This window comes from Temnothorax nylanderi, unplaced genomic scaffold (genome assembly GCF_030848795.1).
Source record: "Temnothorax nylanderi isolate EJ_2023f unplaced genomic scaffold, tnyl_v1.0 TNYL_tig0076_pilon, whole genome shotgun sequence".
Lineage (NCBI taxonomy): Eukaryota > Metazoa > Arthropoda > Insecta > Hymenoptera > Formicidae > Temnothorax > Temnothorax nylanderi.
In genome coordinates, this window is record NW_027249138.1 from 815,970 (window position 1) to 841,868 (window position 25,899).

The 25,899-nt window shown below is 43.4% G+C and overlaps 2 protein-coding genes across 22 annotated transcripts in view; one reads left to right on the plus strand and one right to left on the minus strand.

Moving 5' to 3' along the window:
- Nucleotides 1–25,899, minus strand: part of Pmca (plasma membrane calcium-transporting ATPase 2) — an 84,562-nt gene that overhangs the window by 50,489 nt on the left and 8,174 nt on the right. For 15 of the 21 annotated variants that reach the window (XR_011718543.1, XM_071709415.1, XM_071709414.1 and 12 more), the window contains exons 3-6: nt 1,198–1,478; nt 814–1,011; nt 383–618; nt 94–229 (exon numbers count right to left, since the gene is read on the minus strand). Coding sequence is in view for 20 of the 21 variants with exons in the window: in XM_071709415.1 (XP_071565516.1) it covers nt 94–229; nt 383–618; nt 814–1,011; nt 1,198–1,354 (727 nt within the window). In the remaining variant the exon portion in view is untranslated. Of the gene's footprint in view, nt 1–93; nt 230–382; nt 619–813; nt 1,012–1,197; nt 1,479–1,699; nt 2,361–2,403; nt 2,510–2,773; nt 3,170–6,930; nt 7,042–10,070; nt 10,175–25,899 lie in introns of those variants that run through there. The other 6 variants (XM_071709405.1, XM_071709409.1, XM_071709408.1 and 3 more) reach the window with 6 other exon arrangements.
- Nucleotides 2,503–25,899, plus strand: part of LOC139774266 (uncharacterized) — a 35,039-nt gene continuing 11,642 nt past the window's right edge. Inside the window, exon 1 of the mRNA XM_071709428.1 lies at nt 2,503–2,522. The gene's annotated coding sequence lies outside the window, so the exon portion shown is untranslated. The remainder of the gene's footprint in view (nt 2,523–25,899) is intronic.

Here is a 25,899-nt window from a genome sequence, read left to right on the forward strand (position 1 = left end):
CCCGTAAAGATCTTTCAAACACTTTGAAACTTTTTTTTAACATAAGAAATAATCTAGCAACACGAGGCTAATTCAATCAAGGCTCTCTCTCACCTGAAAGTACCATAGGATCGAACGATTCCCCTTTCTTTACATGATCTGACTCTCCAGTCAGACTGGATTCATCCACTTTGAGATCGTTGCTTTGTATAAGAATACCGTCTGCAGGCAAGAGGTCTCCATATTTTACCTGTATTGTCAAACAGTTAATTTATTATAAATTTTGCTTTCCTCTACTACACTAATGTATAGGAATGCCATGCAAAGTTAATCCGACTATTAACAGATTATTATATATTTAAGGACCGTATAAAGGATTTGATTAATGTTGCTGCATATATACCTGACAAATGTCACCCACAACAATGTCAGACACGGAGATTTGTTTTACTTCTGCTTGCCGTATAACCGAGAACTTGTGTTCTCCCTCTATCCGACTTTGAAGACCTCTAAACTGCCTCTCCTTGGAATAGTCATTAAACGCCGTCACTATGACCACCACAATTACAGAAATCAATATAGCGAGTCCTTCAATCCAACCGTATTTTGCTTCGTCCTCATCCATTGCAGCTGAAGCAGCTAAATGAAAAGAACATGTTGCAAAATCTCTTCAAAGACTTTCTAAATCTAAAGTTTGTAAAATTTCTCTCTGCAGTTATATTATATATACGTATATATGATTTTAATATAAACTATATGGGATTTCCTTACTACACTATCTAAGTGGAAACCACTCGTAGATAAAATAGGTATGTGATATCAGATTATACTTACGTCTTTCCTCATCATCAGCAGGCTGATAAAAGCTAAGACCTAATGAAACCAATGCTGCTACTTCTAAGATGATTAACGTGACATCTTGCAATGCTTCCCATACTAACTGTAAAAATGTTTTTGGTGGTTTTGGAGGTATCATATTGGAACCAAATGTATCTCGCCTATGTTGTATGTCCGCTGCTGACCCACTAAGACCTACGCAGATGACAAAAATCATGAACCTCTTGCAATACGTCTTTCTATATCATAATTCTCATTTGTCATACGATTCTAAATCTTCAGAGATTAGGAGAAAAGTTCATAAAGCTTGTCTCTCGTCGACTATCCGACCGACAATCCTATAATTGTTCAGTCGCAGCGAGATACAGCGGATGAGCCTACCTTCATTGGGTGAAGTATACAGCTTTTTACAAATCTCCTGCACACCACCGTGGCCATTGATTTTGTTGACACCTTCGCGACCCCGGAACTCCATGAGCTCGCGGAGTTGCTTAAGCGTGATACCATATTGGGCCGGCCGGCCGTCTATCGTCGCCATGATATCCCTGTTGCCCTCGTTGGCCGAAGCCAACTACTGGTACGCTTCCGCAAGGCTACCACAGCTCGTATTATTCTCTGGCGTCGCTGCTCCACTGGCCTCCAAGTGATTGGAGGGCCAACGGCTGAAACACAACGGAGACTTTCTTCAATTGTCAAGTTTACAAGGTGCAATAAGTGTTAAATGGATGTAAACACATGTTCCACGTTACATTCATACACATGTCACATTTGATTCCATTTGTAGCCTAAATTTATCGCAATGCCACTAACTAATGGCCATTAAATTACAGCCTACTGACTACGTCGACACATCTCAGTGAAAGGAATTAAATAGTTGAATCACCGTCGCGAGGCGTGTAGCGCACATCGTTGCACGACGGCCGTGCGTGCACGACAGGCAGCAGCTCCTCGATCACACACAGCGGTGCTCCGGGAATCGAAACGCGGACGCAATCGATACCGCGCGGCCGCGTGTCAGGACACTAAACGAATATCCGACGATGACGATGACGATGACGGCGACGAGGATGAGGGCACGCGGCTCGCAACGGACGTTCTCGTCGCTTATGCAACGCGATTATTGATTCCGGGGGTGTGCAGCGACGTCGAAAGGAGCAACATCGCTCCGCCGTGCTGGTACCTACATACACATACACATACACATACACACTTATACGCATACGCGCGCACACCACGTCGACCCTACCGCGGCGCTTCGTGCTAAATGTCAAATTCCTTTAACCCGGCGCCCGAGCAGACGCGCTCCCGTGTCACGGAGAGGAATCGGCGAGATCTCGCAGCGAGATCACGAGGTACACTCGCGCTCCCGCGCGCGCGCGCGCGCCCTCGCGCGCGTTAATCCCCGAGGTCGGTTAACCCTCTCCCCCGAGTTAAAGAGCCGAGTGCACTCGCCCCGTCCTCTCCGTCAGCGGAACCCCCTCTGCCCCTCTCCGTCAAGCTGGAGCGCCGCTCCGAGATTGAGGTTATGCGCGCCTCGGCAGCAGACGAGGTTGTGGGGAATGTGGGGTTGTGCTGTGCGCGACTTGCCTCGCGGAGGCGGGCGGGCGGCTGGCGGCTGGCGGCAGTGGCGGCTGGCGGCAGCGGCGCGGGCGGCGGCGGGCAGCGACGTGAAGGTTGGCGCGGATCGCCGCGCGCGGAGTCCGGAGGTGAGACCTGAGACCCGGGGGTGAAAACGAATGCCGCGAACGCGGCCGCTGACGGAACGGAAAATACCGCTAACGGGACGGACTGTCACTCGCTCGCTCGCTCGCTCGATAGGAATACAAACACGGTGCTCTAAAAATAACGACGCGGGTCGGACAGAAAGGGAGCGGGCGAGAGAGAGAGAGAGAGAGAGAGAGAGAAAGATAGAGGAGAGAAGGGAGGGAGGGAGGGAGGGAGGGTGAGGCGCGTTTACCTCCTGATGGTTCCCTCTTCGTGCGCACGTATTCGGAGAAAATCGACGAACAAACCGGCCGGGCGACCATCCGCTTTTTAAGGCTGACCCCGTCACAATTTCATGATTTCCCGTGAGTGACGTATATCGGGAGGATAGGCTTTATCGTCGCGCAGGCAGGCAGGCAGGCGGTGGCGGGCGGTACATCCAGCAACGTGTGTGGAGCTAGGTCCCGATCGCGCCGCAGAGAGGCGAGTGTTAAGTGAAATTAGCCATTAGCGGAGTAATAATCTAGTAATAATCGATTCGTGTTGCCCTCTAGTAGATCGCGAGCGTAACTCCTTTGTCTCACTCACTCACGCTCTATCTATCTCTTTTTCCATTCCCTCTCCTCTTTGTCTAGGAATCCGCGGTTTTATCTCGAATCGCGGATTCGCGCGGCAACTTCGAGTCTTTCACTTCCGGTCGCCGTTTCCGGCGTTCAAAACAATAGAAGCGCGCCCGGACTTTCTCGGGCGGAAAAAATAAGAGACCTCGGACGCGGAAACCGCGCGAAAGAAGAGTGATCTCTTTGTAAAATAAAGATTAATTCCGTTCCGAGGGAGAAACGATGACGAGTACACAAAACGACGGGAGTACACGGAAATTTAATCCGTTCGGTAAAAGCCCTACGGTCCGCGCCGTGACGAAAGATCAACGGCGGGACAATTGGAGACGTCGGGACGCCGGGCGTCGTCGGGACGCGACGCGACGCGACGCGACGCGACGCGGCGACGCGTTCTACACGCACAAGATGGTCCGAGTCGTTCGCGGGCGGTTCACGTAATCCTCATCCCCGGCGCGCTATTTCGAACCGTATGATAATTGACGGACGTGCCGATCTTCCGCGTGGAGTACGCGTCGCCGCGTCGCGTCGCGACGACGCGTTCTCCATGCACAAGATGGTCCGCCGGCTCGTACGCGAGCGGTTCACGTAATCCTCATCCCCGGCGCGCTATTTCGAACCGTATGATAATCAACAGACGTGCCGGATTCCTTTCGCGACGCCGCGCCGCGCGCCGGCGAAGGCGTTCGAGCGCTCTCGCAACTCCTTCCGTCGTGATGTCCTAACTGTGACGTCAAACGACCGAAGGTTGCGAGGGAACGGCAGAAAATAAAAGATAAAAAGAAAAAAATTAACGCGACGGTAATAATGAGACGTCCCAGGTAGAACAGAAAGTCCTAATGAACTCAAAATGATGGTAAAATGACCTAAAAATCGTCACGACCTTATTGTGACTTGCCGTTTTCTACCTGGGATAAAGGGCGACGCTCGTGCCCCGGATGCGTTCCGGTCGAGACCGAAATTCGCTTCACCTCGGGCGACCGGACGGCGCGATCCGAGGGACCAAAAGCTTCTCCGCATCGATCCCGAAACGAAATTGCGTAAGGAGAAGCAATTTCCCGTTCCGTCGCTTTTCATTAAAACGGGCGTCGGGCATTTGGCGCGCGCACGGGCGCACGCACGCACATACATACACACGGACCACGCGTAATTGCATTTCGCCGCGCGCATTTCGAGCCGCGAAACCGCGCTAGGGCGACTTTTATAGCGCGATCTCACGACTTGAAATACTTCCAAAATGCATCGCCCCTCGGTCACCACGCGTTTTCCTTCCCCCTCCTACTCTCTGTAAAAAAAAAACCAAGTTCTCTTTCGAGTTTCGCTTTGAACCGCGCCGAAGGGGTTTTGAAGGGGTTAAACAGAAAATAATCAGCCGTCGAATCCAAGATCGATACTAACTCGACAGCCTTGCACCGTAATAATAATGATAACAGATAACGGTCGCGCGCCAACAGATGCCAGGTGAAAAATACGGATTTGTCACGTTGCACGTGAAAAAACGTATTTCATCGTGTCCTCGGCGCGACCAAATCAGCGTGTTATCCAATACGTGCACTGTTAAGTATTAAAGGATGAAATTTTTAAACCAAATACTCTCTAAATCTAAATCAGTGAAAAGTCAGTGAAGTGGCATACTTTAGACTGATATCAGTGAATAGTCACTGATGCGTTCAGTGACTATTCACTGATATCAGTATAAAGTATGCCATTTCAGACTTTTCACTGATTCAGATTTAGAGAGTACCTTGAGTTAAATGACTTTGAATTTTGTTATTTTTAACTACCATGTGTGTTAAAATTTATTATTTTAACACAAAACAGTATTATTTTAATTTCTTTGGTTTAGTTAAATTAACGACTGAGTACAAGCAGTGGCGATCTATAGGAATGGTTAAAAATGACTCAATTTGAATATAATTTGACGCTACGAATTTAACAGTGGGCACGCGGCCGGCTCGAAGGCCTCTTACGCGTACGATTCGATCATCCGATGACGTTCGTGTCCTACCTTTCTCCGTTACGCGTGTTCGCTCACGCACAATGTCTACGTTTACACGTCATCATTAATCGGGTTTGGTAACATCTGTACAATGTTAAATTTAAACCAAATACCTTGAGTTAGATAACATTTTGTTATTTTTGACCACCATCTGTGCCGAAATTTATTATTTTAACACAAAACAGTACTATTTTAACTCCATCGGTTAGTTAAATTAACGACATATTGAGTAGGAGTAGTGGCGACCTATAGGAATGGTTTTAAAAATTGAGTATAATTTGACCCTACGAATTTAACAGCGTAGTCATAACTTCTTAAAACGCTGTTCTCGTTTGCACAAGGAGATGTTATTTGATTCCCCATTCGAAAAGATCTTGAAACCTCGTCTTGAGATCTCGTCAGAGAAATACAGCAGATACACTTTTCATAATTTTATCGTAAGTTGGCGATGCAAATCATAACAACTCGCTTAGCGTTTACATGTTTCTTTAAAATCGGATTTACAGGTCTGCATCTCTTCGTCAACGAGTGTATAATACAATAACAACTGGCGTTGTAAACCCGGATTTAACTGGCGTTTATAAAACATTTTACGCGTCAGTAAGTAATAAGCTATTAATGTTATCAAATCCGATTAAAACGATGACGTGTAAACGTAGCCGATGCGATGCTATAAATATACGGGATCCGCGATCGCGAAAAGGCTACCGGCGGATCATCTCCGGGTTATCTCTCGCGCGCGGAATGCGCGCGGCCGCGACGACCGCGACGATGGCATTTCGCGCTGGAGGAAAACGACGAGACGCCCGGGTCCCGGGAGAGGACCGGTCGTCGCTGCTGGCGTTGTTTCAGCGCCGAGTGACCGCGGCCACGGGAGCGTATCGTCATTAATGCGCCTGCCGAGCTGCGGCGCGCGGCGGGGGGGAATGCGGAGGTCGCGAAATGATGTCACCGCTTACGCACGTTCATCGAATTAGACCCCGCGCGATTTTATTATCCGCGCAGACGGCTCTTAGCTAAACGAGTTTAATCGCTTTTGCATGAGCCGCTCTCATTATTCACCCGCGTACCCAGGCCGTCACGTAACGTTAATCCCGTCCGGGGCGCGACGCCGTTCCTTTTTATTAACTGCACCCGCCGCCGGCGTCGTCGGGTAAGATGAGAAATGTCCCGTCAAACGCGTCAGATCCGTAAGACCGCCGGAAATTCAACGTTCGCGCGCGCGCGCGCCGAAGCTCGGAAGTACACATTTCGCGAATATTAATGCGACGACGAAAAGTATTAAAGAAACTCCGAGATGTGCCCGGAGAAGTGCCCGGATTCGCGTCTCTCGTCTCGTTCATCGTCAAATCCAATTCGTCGTTCGTTTTCCTTTACGATAAAAGTTGCAAAATGTCAAGTTGCAAGTTTATGTTACTCCTCCAAAGATGTAGATGTAGACTTATGAAGGACTTCCAGCAGTTTCGCAGCAGAAATTCTGTCAAATTGACCTCGCGATATTAGTCGACTAGATGAATAATAATTGTCTGATTAAAAAAAATTTCATAATATACACAATATATAACTGAATATATTTTAATATATTTTACGATGCTATTTAATATAAATTTAATATATTGAAATATATTTAATTGCATTATGATAATCATTGATATATGTTATGAGATACTTCTAGTTTGCTAAAGAATATTCATTTCGAGATAAAGAAATTTGAGAAAGAAATAAACGAGCTTCGGGAATCCGGTCGCGTTGGTCGATCAATCACACTTGATTGCCGAAAAATGTGACTCTCACCTGCCAGCGCGAGAAGAAACGGAGCTGAGGCGCGTTCCACGTTCCACCCAGGCGCAGAATAAATAGTCTCGTGTCACAACTAGTCATCGGACATGATCGCGCTGCGCGAAAGATAGAAGAAATCAACGGGGAATGATTCATGAATGTAAAAGAACGTCCTACGCAAACGCGCTTCTCGCTCGCGCGGCGCGTTCTCGGAATCCTGTCGCGTCATACGCGTATATACGATCACAATTTTCCTATCAAAATCCGTGCTCGTCTTTAATGCGCGCGAAACACGCTCGCGGAAGAAACATCGAGGGGGAGAAAAAGGCATGTAAATAAATATTTACGAGGCATCATCTCTGAGCGTCGTATATCCGACCGACTCGCCGGCCGAATCGATATAAACGACGCCAAACGCCTCCGGCCTCACTAACATTCATTCGCATTCGTGATACGGTCGTTAAGCGAACAACAATATTATCCTCGAGGATGACGAATATATTTGTTTAAGGACGTTCTCCGGTCCTTATACTAGAGAAAATCGATTTTCTTTAGATTTTCTTGAAACTGTGAATATACGTTAATTTAGGTGTGCTTTATGCGTGGTATAAATTTCAGTACCTCTTCCGGTATAAAAAATCAAGATACTGGGCCTCAAAGTTTCAATTTTTACCAAAAAAAATTTTTAAATTTAATTTTTTTTTAATTTTGGCTTTTTTTCCTTATAGAACTCGACGAGAGGAACAACTTTGGTCCTCTTGGCCAACCTCGTATCTCTTACCGTTTGGCCTGAAAAACACACCTGATAAAGCACACCTAATGTAACGTATATTCACAGTTTCAAGAAAATCTAAAGAAAATCGATTTTCTCTAGTATAAGGACCGGAGAACGTCCTTAATACTTTCACCGTCGCGTTTCGCATATGCGCGACATTGGGATGATTCATGTGGAAAAAAAAGAAAACGCAGCGTTCACTTCACGCCGACATTTGTAAGGCGGATGATGTAAACTCTAAATTTATATACATTACAAACGGATGGCGTAATCGGAGAATAATTTCCCGTATTGATCCAGTAACAAATTTGCGAGAAATAATTTTCAGCCTGCAGTCGCATGCTTCGAAATGTAAGTCGACAGCGTGTTTCAATCTACTACGTTACTTAATGATCGCCTCTAATGACTGCACGTTTTAGCAATTTTCCAACGACAGAAACAGATAACGAGGCTCGACCAAGATAGGAACGGCTGGCGACTATTCAGCGAAATTTTTCGGATTTGCTGACTCGTATAATCGCGACAGTGTATTCGCGCAATGCGGCTCTCAACATGCGGCGATTGTGATGAACGACAGAAGGCATCTGTCCCGATGCATCATTCATGCTTCTACCATTCGCTAGGCCTTGATTGCATCACTGTTTTTATTTAACTTCTAAAGAGGCTCCTGTTGAATATGTTAATATCTAAATAGAGAGAGAGAGAGAGAGAGAGAGAGAGAGAGAGAGAGAGAATCATGAATATATTTTTTCCGACTGTAATATTTTCAGAAGGTAGAATATATGTATACATATAGGCATTTTATGTCACATTTGTCGTAGCACTTAAATATTTTACGTTAATTACCAGTATTTATCTTTTACAAAAAATAATTATCTTTTGCAATTGACATTTTTATCTCAGTATATCAACAACGAGGCTTTCGTTCAACAACGAGGCTTGAGAGTTCAACCAACGAGGTTCATCTTTTTTTTTTGCGCGCGCGCGTCTCTTGCATAACGCAGAACGGAATTCCGCGAAGGGTTAAGGAATCACCTGTCACTCTAATTACCACCCACTCCGGCATAATTTCCACTCACGTCAGGACTACAATAACGGAGATTATTTTAAGTGCGCGCGCGCGCCCGCGCGCGTGCTCTAAGCACGAATTCACACTTTTTTTTTTTACGTTAAAGTCGCGCGAGTATACATGTGAAACCCACGCTATCAGTCGCGCAGTAAGCAACGTAAACGAGCAACGCGAATGAAATAGCATGAGCACGACACTTCAATTATGTTCCCGCTAATTATGTGCAGCCTTCGAAAAAACGCGAAGCCGTCATCGCGGAATTTCCGCGTAAGTTCTCGCGGTGATAAAACCCGTCTTTTTTTTTTTATCCAAGCACTGATCTTGCGCGAATCGCGCTTTTCCGTGCAGATTTTTTTGCGACGTCATCGCGCAACTCGGAGATAAAATGGACCGCGAGCCTGAGAGCGCGAGAGCTCAGGATCGAGTTTGCGTGTAGGTGAACTCATTAAAAGTGGATCTTCGAGTATCTGTTGCAAGAGTTTCCTACGCGCTACACGTGACGTCAGTCCAGTGGAAACATCGAGTTTCTCGGGCGTTTGTGGATTTTTCTAGCTTATTTAACTACGATCGCGCGAACGTGTCGGGCGAGTTGATTCGTTTCTTCGCCTCTCTCTGTTTTTCACTGCGCAAAATCGCGACTTTTATTATACACAACAACGCGGCCGGCCTCGCCACTGGAATACTTTTCGTAATATTCTCCTTCGCAGATGATATTCTTCGTTAACAATATCGCGTCGCGCTAATCGTGGTCCTCGGCGAGACGCCAAGTTGTCGAAAATTGCCTCGCAGCTGGACTACGAGCCGGGAAACAATGAAACACGACACCAGGTATACCGGGAAAGGTAGTAAAATGCAATGTACAATGAGGTAATAAGCAGCGGAATATAAACGGCGGAAACGAAAATATTTGTCTCGTAACACGAGCCGCGTATCAATGGACTTTTCGCAGGCGTGTTTCTCCATTAAAGCAATCTGCTTCAAAGCTTCATCCGAATTGAGTTCACGAAGATTACCGCGATTCTCACGAGCCATTAATCCACTTAATTCACTTCACTTAAAAGGATGGGAAGATTAGGATAATATGAGCGCCGGGGATCGGCAGAAGGTACCGCGGTACCGATGCGTAGTCGAATCGTATCGCGTGATGTGATACGGCTACTTGTTCGATGTCACGCACGATAAGACATCACGCACCAAGCCGGTCGGTCAATCCGGACGTCCACGCTCTCCTTACTTATTCATTTCTTGACGTATGTAATATTTTGCATGTCTCATTAGGCGGGCCCGGCCCTATATATCGATCGCGCTTACCTGGCCTATCGAGCCGCACATTGCACGCACGCGAGCATTCAGACGGAGCGAGGAACGCGTCGCCTCACGTGCAATATCTTCGATGACCGAACCGGCCTCTCTACGATTCCACGTGGGACTTGCGGACAGTGGCGGATGCCGTCCGTCGGAACACTTCCGTTGTGTCCGTATAATCACCAGCCACGACACCACGCAGGGACGTACGTAGTCGTAACCGCGCGCGATCTCTCCGGAGACGACCGTTGACATTGAAGTGACCCATCGCGAAATATCAATTTACGGTATTTCATCATTGCGCTCGTTTTGCGTACGTCTTTAGGACAGTGCACAGATATTTTAAACATAAATGCAAAATATTTTTTCTTCTTTGTGGAAATCTAACATTTTCCTGGCTGTTGGACCAGCGATTACTCCGATTATTACGACGGTTATTCCGAACGGTCAAAACGATAAAAGTAAAAAGGGTACTGCCGACTTTTTGGCTCTCAGATGACAATTTTCCAAGTTTCTGGAGACTAAAATCTTTTTCGAATATCTAGCACTTTCCTGGAACTTCTAGACAGCGCTTCGAAAGTTCCATTGGAAAGTATTGCGAAAAGTATTCAAATCGATTTTGATTAAAATGAAAAAGTTATTACCGATATCTATATAAACGAAAACGCAAAGTTGACAATTCTAATAATATCCCTAATAATATCTTTTGACAAAATAAATATCTATTAATTTAATTACTTATAATAATAAATGAAGCATATATGAATCTTACATTACTAATTAAAAGATATGCCATTTTCAGTCGGTTAGATCTTGGTAGCCTAATAATATTTCTGTGTATACTTTTCCCATTAATTATCTTTAACCTATTAATTATTTATCTTTATAATTACGTACTTATCTCTACATCTTTCTCTGTCTCTCTTTCTCTATCTATTATCTTTATCTCTCCTTCTCGCCGTAGCGGGCATTATCTGTGTCGACGCATTGTTGCTGGTCAATGCACGCGTGCCGATCGCCAGTCTAGGGTGGAGGCCCCCCCCCCCGCCCTGATGCCCCCCTCGGCCTCTCGCCGTGCGCGCACGTGTAACGTAATCGCCGATAATATACGCACCGGCGCGCCTCTTTTACGTGCCGAGATACGGCAACGTAGAGCACGGGAGCATAGCTCTCGCGTGCTATCGGATTCTGCGGTGCCGGACTCTGCGGTGTTTGTCAGCCCGTCGGAAAATTCGTGCGGTGTGTGGTGTTGCGGAAAATTGTTTCACCAACCCCGGTGACCGACATCGACGGCGCCGGCCGGCGACCTGACTCATCTCTGTCGCGGAAACGACCGGCGGAATCGCCGTTTGTTTTCGCGGAATTTCGCTGTTTGCACAACGCGAGATCCTAAAACGCACGCGAAAAACACCGACGCGTCTACTCATTCCCGCTTTTTTAAGTAAATAAATAATCAAGAATATATTCTCTCTCCTCTCTTTCTCTTTCTCGCGATTTTGATCCTTTAAACGATTCATTTCCTCTTTCCAGAAGTGAAGTTTGAAAATTAGGACAAAAGACGAGATCAGCCGTTAGCAGCGTAAATTTAATCAATCTTGCGCGGATCTTCGCACGTCACGACGTCGTTTGCCAGGATCGTTTCGGATAATGATCAAGGTTGCATAGTGTTCTCTCCCTAGCTTCCCCTACTAAGACGTATTCAGGAAGAAGCGATTTCATTCGATCCGCTCGTTTTTTTCCGTTTCTCGCTCTCATCGGGACGGTGATTGCTCCCGTAATGATATAAGCTTCTCGTGGAAATAGCACAATTTTATCATGCCGATAAAGAGAAGAAAGAGGGAAGCAAAGTTGGGGAGAGGCCGTAACGCGTAAGACAAAGAGAGTGTTTCAGATAAAACTGCATTATCTCTCCCATTCTTCTTCCCCTTCCCCCTTGTCCCACCGTCATGATCCCTCGAGAGATATTTCGGCTGCGTCTACTGACGTCAGACACGGAAAACCGTATATAAGGTAAAAGTACCAATAACTGGCCACTTAAGGATACGAAGAAAATAAATCTTAAATCTAATACATAAAATTAATTTTATGCTACAAAAAACTTTTTTATTTAGGAAGTTATAACTATTTTCTGCTTAAACGAGTAAAAAAAGTGATATTTTTTGCGGTATTTTATTTAAATTAAATAAAAATGTAGTAGACATCGATGTACCAATACATGACCAGACAAAATGCGATTGTCCCAGCGTCCAAATTATGAGGTCCTAGTAACTGGCCATGACTTTTTAAGTGTATTAAAATAATTTTAATGAAAGGAATTTTATTTTGCAGAGTAAAAGCAAGAAGAAAATACTAAACAAGTTAATAAAAAAACATTAGAAAAGTTAAAAATATAAAAATATTGGATAAAGAAATGCTTAAGAGGTTAGAAAATATAAAGTTTTAAAAAAAGTTTTTACAGTCTAATAAATAATTTATTTTTATTATTGTTTCAAATAAATAAATTTATTTATTATTAATTAAAAAATGGTTTTACAATCTAATAAATAATTTATTTTTACTACTAATTTAATAATTAGATTTAACTCACTTAAAACTTTAAAAGTTCAATACTACACATTTTAACAGACTGTGTGTAATAGTTGCTGGTGTTCTTTTATATCAGAAAAGGATCATAAGTGGTAACATAGGTGGTAATATAGTACCTTTAATATTTACTGTAAACAAAACAGTTATGCTTTCTTTCTCATCACCATGTACAATTTAATAAAGACTTTGATCCTTTACGAGCCAATACACTGTCTGCCTTTGAAACTAAGAAAAAAGAACTTTCATCTAACAAATACTCTTGACAGATGGATGTCTAGTAGGTTTAACTTTTGTAAATGTTTTTTTACTTCTCTGAATTAATTCTTTAAAATATCTTCTGTTGCTGATGCTCAATTCATTGTCAAATTTTTAGCGATTCTTGGAGTCACATCTGGATGTCTATGACAAAAACTTTCAGTGTCTGCCTGGTTTATTATCCTTTAAAGGAGACTCAGTGATAAGTTTCTGCACACACTGAAGAAGTTGACTGGATTTTCTATTGCAGCCAAAGAGGTTTCCCTGTAACAAAATCTCAACATCTGCAGTATGTGCAGAAACATATCACTGAGTCTCCTTTCAAGGATAATAAACTAGGCAGACACTGGTAGGGAAAGTTTTTGTCGTAGACATCCAGATGTGACTCCAAGAATTGCTCAAAATTTGACAATATATTGAGCATCAGCAACAGAATTAAGATGTTTTAAAGAATTAGTTCAGAGAAGTGAAAAAACATTTACAAAAGTTAAATGTACTAGATATCCATCTGTCAAGAGTATTTGTTAGATAAAAGTTCTTTTTTCTTGGTTCCAAAGGCAGACAGGCAAATAACTTACAATTTGAGGTTATATATACTACATGTCAATAAAAATGAACGAAAAAAATGCATAAACCAGAAAAAATATACAATTTAGTACACTATCATTACAATAAGTAATGTTTACAATAAATATACTTACAAATTTTGTACAAAAAACTTAAAAACAAAGCACAAAAACTCGAGCGCGTATTGCGGTTAGGTAGTAGGACACACAAGTAAGCACTTGAGATGACGATTCGCCCGATAACTGGACAGCCGGCTAGTTTTCGGGCAGGCAAGATTATCACGTACTGATTCATAGCCATGTAAATTTTTATTGAAAAAACAATTTAAATGAGCAATTTTTTATTTTTCATTTATTATAAATATTCTGATTATATAGAAACTTTATTTTTGCAGAAATATCTAATGTTATGATTATTATCATCTTAACAAGTATCACACATTCCTTAGCCATATCTTGAGGAATCTATGAAGACTCACGGTGCATTTGACTACGATATTTCAAACAATTTTTTAAATATTTTAAACAAAATGTTTAGTGGCATAATTTTTTATATAAGACACTGAATAACCAAATAACATAAATCAGTAAAAATATTTCTCTTTCTTTATGTATATAGCTTAATAAAAAATAAAATGTCCGTCAATGGCCAGGTAAAGGGACATGGTCCGTCATTGGTAAAACGTCCCAGTGGCCGGACACGTCCCAGTGGCCGGACAAATTGGAGAAAAATATTTACTATTTATTTAAACAATTAAAAATGAAAATAATAATTATTGTAAAAAAAAATTTAATATTTAACAATTAATTGGAAAAAAGAAGTAAACCTAATTAAACATTTTTGTATTTAAAAAAATTGATTAAATGAGCATGTGTCTGTTGTTTGTCAAAATGATGGCCAATCGTTAACAGATTCGTTAAGCGCAAGCATATAGCTAATAGTATAAAAATTGGATATTTAATTATACTTGTAAATAAATAATCAATTATCTAATTTTAAAGATTAGTTAGAAACTCGTTTCGACAAAATTCATCCAAAAAATCACAATTAAAACGATAATTTTGAGTGTCCGGATACTGGTACATTAAAAATATCAGTAGTCCCAATCGCCGGACGCATGTGCGAACGCAATTTGTTAAAAAATGAGAGGTTAGTGTCATGCAGTGTCGCTTGTTGGAATCGATAGATTTTTGCGGTAAGTGTAATAATTACATGTTTTTAAAGGCATTAAAACTATTCACCGACAATTTATCTTCATTTACAAATGTTAAAATAAGTATAATTTTTTAATTGGTCGGACACTGGGACAAGTTATGCCCGGATACTAGGCCATAACCTATTTCAGCTGTCCGGCCACTGGGACAAGTTATGTCCGAACACTAGGCCCTAACCTATTTCAGCTGTCCGGCCACTGGGACAAAAGTATGTCCGGACACTAAGCCACAACCTATTTCAGCTGTCCGGCCACTGGTACATTGACACGCTCCATTATTTATGTAAATATTAAATTATTAATTAATATATGTGAGTTAAAATAATTTTTCCCTGCTTAAGGGAATCTTAAGTTTTCGAATGAATACAAATATTTATATTAAACATCTTTCTAAATATTATAAATTGTATTATTTATGACAAATCATGCTTAACCGTCCGGCCACTGGGACGTTTACCTTACTTTTACCTTAATGCGAACGCACGCTGCGTGTAATTGAGATACTTGAGATGAGAACGATACAAGGAGAGACAGATGAGTTATAGCTATATACGCGTATAAGATTATTTCCTAGAAGGATCGAAATGGGGAGAGAATTACCGGCGTCCGTGTCGAACCGAGGAATTCAATTTGGCATTTTCAAAGTGCTGAAATCTTAATTAGGCCATTACGTCATTCCCCGATCGAAGAGGTATACGTGGTCTCCCGAAACTCGCTTGATTCGTTGGATTAAACCAGAAGACCTTCACCGTGTATGTCATACACGGATTCGCGAGACGGCAGTGTATCAAGCAATTTTCCGAGAAGAGCGAGGGAGAGATATTTTAGAATTCGCTGGAAAACGCGAATCGATACTTAACGCGTATCTGGATATTTCGAAATTGTTAGATAATGACTGTTTTAAAAAACACCCGGAGTGATAATAGATATCGAGAAGAAACAAGAGATTAATTAGAACGACGTGCGTTTAGCTGTTAAAAAAAAAAGTAGACGTTAAATATTTCCGTAAAATCGCCCGACACGAGAAGTGTAATTGAGAATATTCAACACGATATGAGTGAATCATCGCAGAATTAATCGTGCTCTTCGATCCTGTAGAATGTCGAGCGTTCCGTGTAAACCATCGCGTAAAAATGTCGACGGCTCACCGCGCGTGTTAACGGCGGTGGATGCATTTCGCGGAACAGCAAAAGACAAAGTAATTCCATTTAGCAGGCTCGCTCGTGATTAAAAATAGCGTCGCGGTGTCTTCGTGCACGCGGCTCCGACTCTCTCTCTCTCTCTCTCTCTCGAACTGGCGCACCCATTCGTGCGCCATTTGTACACAGGGTGCCCCAGAAATCCCATTCTTAATTTTAATGGTGCGACCCGTGCGCGCAAAAGAGCAACATTCGCCGTCGCGTGTTCAGCGTTTTGTAAATCACGACGATAAATTGATATTATTCCGTATTTCTTGTTGCACGTAATTGTTACGAGCATCTCGAGGGTGCAAGAACCTCTGAACGTTCTAAATGCAAGTTCTGAATACAGAATATTAAGAATTATCCAGAATTATGCGGAATATTAAAAATTATTGTACTTTTTTCAAACGCAGTCTTGATTTTGTACGGAAAGACACGAATAAATGGGACTTGGCGAACGCAACAAAAAGAAAAAATATATATACGTTATCCAATTGATATATTAAAAAGTGTTAGCACCTGCGGTACGTTATGAAAACAAGAAGAAGCTAGTCATATGCGATAATAGTATACGTCATTCCGTAATAATAAGATTGTAGCGTAACGATAGCGTAATCGCGTAATACGATTTTAATTAAATTATAAAATAATCGCGATAAAAACCTGTCACATTTCATTACGCGAAAATCTTAATGTAGTTTTATCTCATTTACATCGACTTATCGCGGTAACATCGCGCTACCCGTTATCGGGCATCGCTCAATAGGCCGAAATTACCGATCGTAATCGCCGAATTATTTTTTCGACGCCCGAAAGTAAGCTCCCGGACCGGACGTTCAATTGTCGCGTTTATTAAAGCGTGTATAAAATATGAGAGGCTCGCGCGAACCGCGATATCGATTTGATAAGGCGGTTCTACGAGTTTTTAAAGTTGCGTTATCATCTGAAGCGTTTCCCAAACTTATATACTTGTCTTATCCTAAGTAAAAATCTCTACATAATTCAGTTTAATTTCAGCTCGCAGTTAGAATTTAATCTAATGGTTCGTAGACGAGACTAACTTTCCCAATTTGTATATTTAACAGCCCTTCGTTCCGGAACGAAAATGAATAATAAATACAGAAGTAAGTTTCATTTCGTCTCCCGCGTGCCCGATTCGGGCACACTTATTTGTATATTTATCCGCGGTTCGTGTATACTTGTATTCTTATATGCGCGTATATTTAGATGCCGTTTTGACATTTCATAGGAGCTGCAGTCGCCGCATAGCGCTTTAATCTCCATTCTTACGTCACGATCCGTCCGTCCATGGATCGTCATCGACGGCACTCATTTCCCGTGACTAATTGCGGCCGTAAACTCCGCGGAGTACAGTCGTCGTCGCGCTTTATAATCATTAACGAAACATCTGTGCAATTTACGAATCCGCGATGCGGTTCCACACCGTCCGTCTTTCACGGGACCGCAACGACACCGCGCGAAACGTCGATTATTCATAAAAATTCGAAAGTGTGTTTATGGGTCACCCGGTGTGGGGGCGACGGTGTGCGATTAATATTAATTAATTAAGCGCCGCCGACGCCGCCGCCGCCGCGCGCGGCGCCATTTATCAGGAAACGAAGCGTGTAATTCTCAACGGTTTTACGCACGAGGCCAATAATTTATTTACCAAGACTAATGCTTGCGCGAGATTGGACTCGCGATTCCGGGCCGAGCTCCGGGATCGCTCGCGTCGTCATAATGATTGACAATTAAAGTCCCGACGTAAATGCTGCTGACGTAGGCCCGCGAGTCCCCGCTATAGCGATCTATTTCGATCAACGATCCAGAATCATTCTTCCCTATCGTGTACACTTAATTGTGCGTAGATCCAATTTGCATCGTATTAGTATGTTACGACCTCAATTGCGTTAATTAAAACGTAATGGAGTAGTAAAAGCACGAATTATACTCTACAAGGTATACATATATCTGGATTTATCGACGAGCTTGGGGGACACAAGCGCGCTATATGTTATCATATTATTAATAAAAAAAAGTTTTATTTATTATTACGAAATGTATATTAAAAAAACACATGGCTGTATATTGAAAAAAGAGAGAGAGAGAGAGAGAGAGAGAGAGAGAGAGAGCGCCTTGCTCGTAGAAAGGGTTGTAGTAGAGGTACTGTGTGGAACGCCAGTCATCGATCTACACTACTGATCTATGCGCGTTGACCTACACTACTGCAGCTTCGAAATTAGGTCAGGACATTTCCAATTTGCATACAGATGTGAGATACAGTATCATGGATCGGAAGAAAAATGTCCATTAATAATAGTTAATGCTTTGAAGTGAGGTAGAAAGGCAGCCCTTACCAAACTTGAGCGATATATTATATGAAATAAAGAGGCTGTACAAATGTGCATTAATAATAATTAAACGTGAGTGAACGAGTAATCCTTGAGCGTTGTTTTTTAATTCATTAATTAATTTTTAACACGGAGATAGATGAAGCAAATAAATTTCATTTAACGCGTACATAAATTCTTTACGCTTTACTCATTCATAAAATACCGATCTCGCTTCGCTGATACACGAACGGTTTGGAGTTACGGTCTAGAAATGTACTGTAGTTACACAATTTGCAGAATATACCGTATCCTTCCCGCATATCTCGCCCGTTTTATTTTTGACGATGAAACTCATTAACATCCCAGAGCTGCGTATTTCGCCGATAGAACAGAACGTTTGAATTCCCCGATTTGGCCGACGAATGACTGAGAAACGGTATTCGCGCGAGAATTGTTAACGAGCGTAAAATGATTATGATCAGTTGGGATCTCTCGACACGGTAATTCGAACACGATAATCGCAAATTTTTGGTTAAATTGGCGATATTTAAGAACTGGAAATCTTCCTCTCTCTCTCTCTCTCTCCGGGATAGAGGCGGGCGGGCGGCATGTGAAAACGACCTTCCTCCGCGCAATTGCGAGCGCGAGCTGCCTGTCTGCCCGAATAAGATAAAAAGCTTGACAGATATCTCGAGATACCGTCGCACCGCGTGCTCCGATAACGCGTCAAAATAATTGTCATGTAAACCTCTCGGCTGTCGTAAGACGCGATCTGACGTCAATCGCTCGTGCGTCTGTTTGCAAAACCGACGGGCGTCTGCAACCGGGACGCCACGTAACGGTATCCGATGCTGGTTTCGAGGGAAATCGAAAACACCTATAATTTCGATGAGCTCTCGGATTCCCGCAGCCCGATGCCCGTGGCCGACACGCGAAAGCGATCCCTGGTGTTTTTCCCGCGACAGGAGACGCGACCCCCGCCGAGCGTATTTCTGCGCCTGCCGAGCACCGTAATCGAAATTCTGCTCCCCGTAACCGTTTCCGTTCCCCGATGGCTATATATTTTCAACGTCAACATCGACATCAATAATTTATGACTACCGGTAAATATCAATAATCATAAACTGACATTTATGAAATTTGATACTCGTGAAAAAGGCGCAAGATAGACTTGACATTATTCAGGCTTGCTTGAAGCACATTCTCCGTTTTTTATCGGGCGCTACAATCTTTGAGAACACTTTTTCCACTCAACCCATTGAATAAATGTCTCGTAATGAGAAGTTCGATATTGCATCACATAAAAGCGTCGATCGATCCCTTTTCGAGATTGACGTTAGATTGACGTTCGTATTTGCAAACTACGGAGAAAAAATCGAGGGAGAAAAGAGAAAGGAAGGGACAGAGAGAGAGAAATCTTGCTTCGAAAATGAATCAGCGTTATCTGCTACGGGAAATGCAAACGAACCGCTTATCATGGCTCGCGTGCGGCAATCCTACACGCGAACGGATTCTTTCCGCGGGACGAACGCGGAGATATTGGGAACTACTTCGTAATAATCGTTGGCAGAGAAATTGCTGTGCGCCGCATGAGTGCACATATCCGTTGTATTCATAATAGCAGAGTTTGCGGGAATAAAGAATCATAAAGGGAATACGAGACCGCCTGTTCACCTTTCAGTCTTTCGCTTCGATAATTTGAAGTAAAAAAAAAAGAAAAAAAAAGGAATCTCGTACGTACAATCTGGAAAATACAGGAACGCGAGTGCAGGTAAAATAAAAAATTTTAGATAGCGCCTTTGCGATAATTCATTATCTTATCGCAAATTATACAATACAACAGAGCCTATAATGCATTCATGGAGCAAGTGTAGTTGATCTTTGTAAATTCGATTTTTTTTTTCGCGGAACAACAATTCGGCCTATATATCGTTTAATTTGTCCCGCGGCATCTCCGGCTAGCGCGCGCGACAGAAATCCGTCATGTGTCCGATCTTGACGAATCTGTCATCATCGCCTATCATTTCCAAAAGACGATGGATGGACTATCCGCGACGCGATAATGACGCGGCCCTGACCGCCGACGCACACGATTCATCACGGAAAAATAATTGCGTGGAACGTTATTGCCTCGCGGTGGAATTGCATCGCGTGTCAGCGACGGCGAAATTATGCAACGACCGCGACGGGGCGGGAACGGGAAAGACGATCGTTGCCGTACTTGAAATGCATCGCGCCGATCTCTGGCGCGCGCGATTCTTCTCACATCAGAGGTTTTTCGCGGGTATATATATCCGATTGGCATTCGCGACTCGCCCGAGGAACGCGTCACGATTTTCAATCACGAATGACGATCGATGGCGTAAGCGACGCGAGAGATTACGAAAGATTACAGGAACATTGGCCGATGACTATACGCGGTGTTATAATCGAGAAAACGCGTTGGCGAACGGGTTTCGCGATCTCCGTCGGAAATCACTGTCGGAATGTTTTCTTACCACGCCCGTAGCAAAACCGACCGTGTTGCCTAATAATGATAAATAAAAATAATTACTATTGATGATGAATGAAATAGCAATGAATAATTATGTGAGCTCTTAATTTTTTTATTTCTATTTATATAACGTTTTATTTTCGCGCTCAATGCAAATTTAATACGTCTTTATTTTCAATGTCACTGACTCACAATCAGAACCTTCGATAGTTTCAGGAAAGCGAAAATTAAAGTTAGTACGCGAAGCGTCGAAGTAGCGCGTTGAGCAGCGGCGTTCAAAGCGATATACGACGATTCTACAATAAGACGCGTCGCGGTTTTTTAAAAAGCAACGACGCAGTGTTAACGATGTAAGTATGTAACCGATATCGGATCGATTGACCCGAATCCCGACGGTGGAAAGGGGATAAATAATAGTCGCGACCTGATTCTACGATAATTCCTATCGAGAGCGACGGCGTCGGCGTCCGCGGCCCTTGTTTCTCATCGACGGAACACCTTATTGCGCGAGGCGACCACACACACACACACACATATCGATTAATCCTTTAAAAGGTCATGTCAATATAACGGCAGAAAATGCAATATGCATTGACACGACGCGCGGCTCGTGGCTTGACAAAGAACGCGGAATATACACCTCGATCTCATTACACTCCGACAACGACAGTCGGGCACGAATAAAAGTCTATCTCGATCGTTTTAACGTCAGCCCAGTAATCGCGAAATTGCAACGCGCGCGCGTACAATTTTGATTTACACAACATCGCGTGCCGATAGAGTACTTTACGCTGCTGCACCGATACAGTGTGTTTAATCCCGCTAATACAAAGCCCGATGCATCAAATTGCACAAAAACGTCGTCGACACGAAATTCGACCACAAATTCCGTAACCGTGAGAATTTCGCGGCGGTAAAAGTCACTTGAGGTCGCGGCCAAATCCTCCCTCCTCCCGAGAGGGACGGGAAGGTGTCAATGCGAAAACGTAATGCGAAACGTCGGGCAAAAATATTCGCGCGTAAGAAAAAGTCGCTCGTATCGTTCTGACGGTTGTTCAATGTCGGGCATTCTAATTCTATCTTCTACCTCGTGTGCCATCAAAGTCAGCATTTTACTCGCGAAAGCGAGGCACGCAATAACAAAATAATATTTGTGTACACAGAAAACAATGCAATTTAGCCTTGAGCACCCAGCGTTGGAGGCTTCTCATCTCTCGCGTATGAGGACTATACATCACCGACGGTGTCAAAAGCATATCTTCGCGCTATATGCCCGAGCGTCGATGCGGCTAAATTTACCGAAACACTCGCAGAACGCAGACGCGAAGCGATGTAGATGTCAGAAAAATAGCTCCGAATAAAAAAAAAAAGAAAAAAGACCCGAGAGGAAAAAAGTATCATACGACGAAAGAGACGCTACTGAACAGAAGAGAAAAATCAAACGCTCCAGCCGAGGCCAATATTTCTCGGATGGAGCGGAAGATTATATCTCAAACTCGATACGCGCGCGGCGCGGCGGAGAAACGTCGTTTATCATTTTAGCGTTTATTTCATTAAGTAATCAATAGCGTTTTTCCCTCAAACGCAATTCATTTGTGAATAACAGGAGAAAAAATTAATGGGCGCGAAGTGTTGAAAATGTGTTCTCGGGCTGCTTAGATCATCTCGGACTCTCAGTCGGGGCTTCGCGATAATCGATAAACGTGACGGATAAAAACGTGGGCGCCGCACGATTAACGGACTTTTATCGTGCCACCGTAATCTTTTCTACACAACGCGCTCTTTGCGCGGATGCCTTTTAATCGGGCGCACATAGTAGGTACAACAATGTGTGTACGTTAACAGTTAACGCGAGATCCTGCCGGCAGCATCGGCTCTTCCCTATTTTTACACGCATCCAGCCACGACGTGTAAAAAGTGAAGGATATAAATAACTTCACCTATTTACATGTTACATTGGATTACATGCGCATGTGTATCGGTACAATAGTGCAAAAAAACCCCGGACGAGAATAACTTACGAACGAGGTAAATTATCAGCTTTTAAAAGTTCTAATACTGAGGAGGGAAAAAAATTTATGGATATATACATCAATCCCGCGCCACTTTACAAGAAGGCCGAGATTAACAAGGAATGAGCCTCTACCAGAAGAAGAAAAAAGGGGGGCGGAGGAGAGGGCGGAAAGAGAAGAAGAGAAGAGAAGGTGGAGAAGGAGGAGAAATTTCAGATATGATATAGCTTCGCGATATTTAAATAGGCTCGCGGCGACGCGCACGCATTGCGTGAAATTAATTTCTATTTTCGGAGACGGCCGGGAACGTGTGAAGAATTTAGAGCGCGGGGTATACGTAATTCCGAGGCAAAACTAAGGCGCGCGCGAGCGAGAAGGAGAGGATCTCGAATCGCGAATGAGCGGGGAGAACGAATGTCGTCGGTGCGAAAAGAACGGGAGACGGCCAGTGTCAAAGGGTCGCGACACAATCGAGATAATTGCTCGTGCGTGATGAGCGGCGAGAGAAATGCATATTAACGTCGCTAAAATCATCGCTGGGTATTTTATTTGTATCATTATGCGAGGAAAAATTGCGCATAATGTCGCAGATACATCGCGGCCATTTTTAAGGATCAATTTATTTTTTACCTTCCTACCTCGTATTATTAAGTTAATTCCGATTTAATGATCCAGGTTGAATCGAAGCGCACGCACAGCTCTCGTTCAACTTTCACGATGATCATAACAGCCACGGGAAAATGATTTATTTACGCTCGAGATATTCCGCGAGGGATTTTGTAAATCCGTATTCGTATCCCCATATCTTACAGATTGACAACAAAGCCTTGGCATATCATTATATATAATCCGTACATATCCGTATTTTGATAAGAAAATATCATGATACGATACGGTGATATGATACAAATCTGGACCCGGCTTAAGAAGAGAATTCCTTTTTGCAAATTTGGAAAGACGAACGATAACGACGATCGATCGATCGCATCGACAGGCTCGACATTACTGCCAGAATGGATCGAGTGAATCAGCTGGACGCGTTAGCCGAGGGACTAATTGATTCGGGTTAAGTACATTGTATTTTATCCACGTGCTCGATATATCAGATTACGAAGACAAAGTGTAAACACAATCAAGCGACGAGCGAAAAGGCCGGTGCAAACTAAATTGAGAGATCGACCGAGATTCATCGATTGCGCTTTATCGCTCGACTCTCCCCCTCCTGTCCTCTTTATACTGGACGCCTTGCTCCTATTGATAATAAAGAGATTTTCGACGAATTTTCGGTGAATTTGTTTTCTCGAAGGATGTTTCCGTATTACCGATTTTTCGCTGCTTAAATTTGGGTATCGTTCAAACTCGCCTTCAAACTAAAATCCCGTTACGGCGGTAAGTCCATTTGAGATATAAGCGAAGTATAAGCTGTTGCCTGATTCGTTAGAAAGTTTCGCTCCCGGATCGCTTATAACTCGGTAATTATTTTAGAATTTTCGTCCATCCCTTCAATCGAACGGCCATTAGGACGGTGGAACCAGGATACCCTGTGTGACACGAGGAAGCTCTATCGCGCTGGAGATGTAATAATAATTTAATAGCGAGTCGCGTCGGCAATTTATAGACGCGGATGTAATTCTTGCTTAAGCACGAGACAGATCGGCGGGATCGGCCGGCCCGGCTTCATCTTCGGCCGGGTGTGATCGATTCAGTCACCGATCAATTATTCAGCGTTTCGTTCGAAATTGAAGTTCCACGTCGGCCTTCGCGGGTATTAACTTCGATTAAGGTCCCTCCCCGAAGCGAGCACACCGCGGACGGCAAAATAGACGGTATTATTAGTAACAGGATTGAAATAGCGGACGATTACACCGCCGTTGCCTTGATCCGGGCGAATTTTGTCGTCGCCATAAATCTCGAGGAACCCGCTGACTTTTAACCCTTTTAACCCGATCGTAGACGATGGCATAAAGAGGTGATGATTTACACGATTTTATGTAAAATTGTATAAAGAATATTTCGCGAATAAAATTATATCCAGAACAATAATCGCGATTGTCGTTGAAACCACGATCGAGTTCTCTCGAGGAAAGAAAGTTGTCGATGTCTAAAGCCAGGTCCAGACTTGTATCGTATCATATTTTCTTATCAAAATACGGATATGTGGATTATAATGATATGCCAAGGCTTTGTTTTCAATCTGTAAGATACGCGATACAAATACTGATTGAAAACAAGGCCTTGGCGTATTATTATAACCAACATTTCCGCATTTGATAAGAAAATATGATATGGTACGGTGATACGGTACAAGTCTGGACGCGGCTCAATGGGATTATGGGAGCGCAGCACCGCCGATTCGCATACAATAGCGATGCGTAATCGCATGAACGGTACAATGGCAAGACGCACGACAACGATCGCTTGGCGATGAAAGGAGGAGCGAACGTACACGCGCGCATGCAGCCGGTGTGTTAAATACTTTTAACGCAATTCCTAACGCGCCGCAACTGCGCTAACAACCGCAGGTCATTAACAAGTTTGTCATCCGTGACTGAACGTGTTAAACCACGTCCATTAACCCCTCGGAAAGCGGAAGCGTGCCGTCCTGTGAAAACACGAAGGAATCCTACCTACGGATATCGATTTGAACTCGCGAAGATACGTACAGGATGCTCCAAAACTACAGGATGCGTTCCGCCGCGAAAGACCTTCGGCTCCGATACGAAATCGATGGAAACGGACATCCCATGGTCTCAGGGGACACCCGGTGTATTTCGCTTTTTTTTTTTCGTCGGAATACAAGCGAACGCAAACTCCGCTATGAGGTATATGCGTGTAGTATTTTTGTCGCTCTTATTGGATATTAAATATCCTATAAGGCGACGACTTCGATATCAGTTCGTAAGGAAAGGTCAAGGCAAAATGTGAAACGTTCTAACAATAATTAATGCGCGTTTCGACATGCGCCCCGTGCAGAATGTGCGTGTTTCGTGCGCGAAGGCAGAATTTTCAATCCAAGCGGCATCGGGAAACGAGAAGCTTTTTCGCGCGATCGTTTCTTCGCGAGCACGTCGAACGCCGGTAATTACCGATCGCTGTGACCCGTTCCGTCGCGTTGGAACGAAGCGATTCATCATCCGAGAAATATTTTTCAACCAGCGCGATAAATGGATTTTGAAGACGTTTCAATATAATCG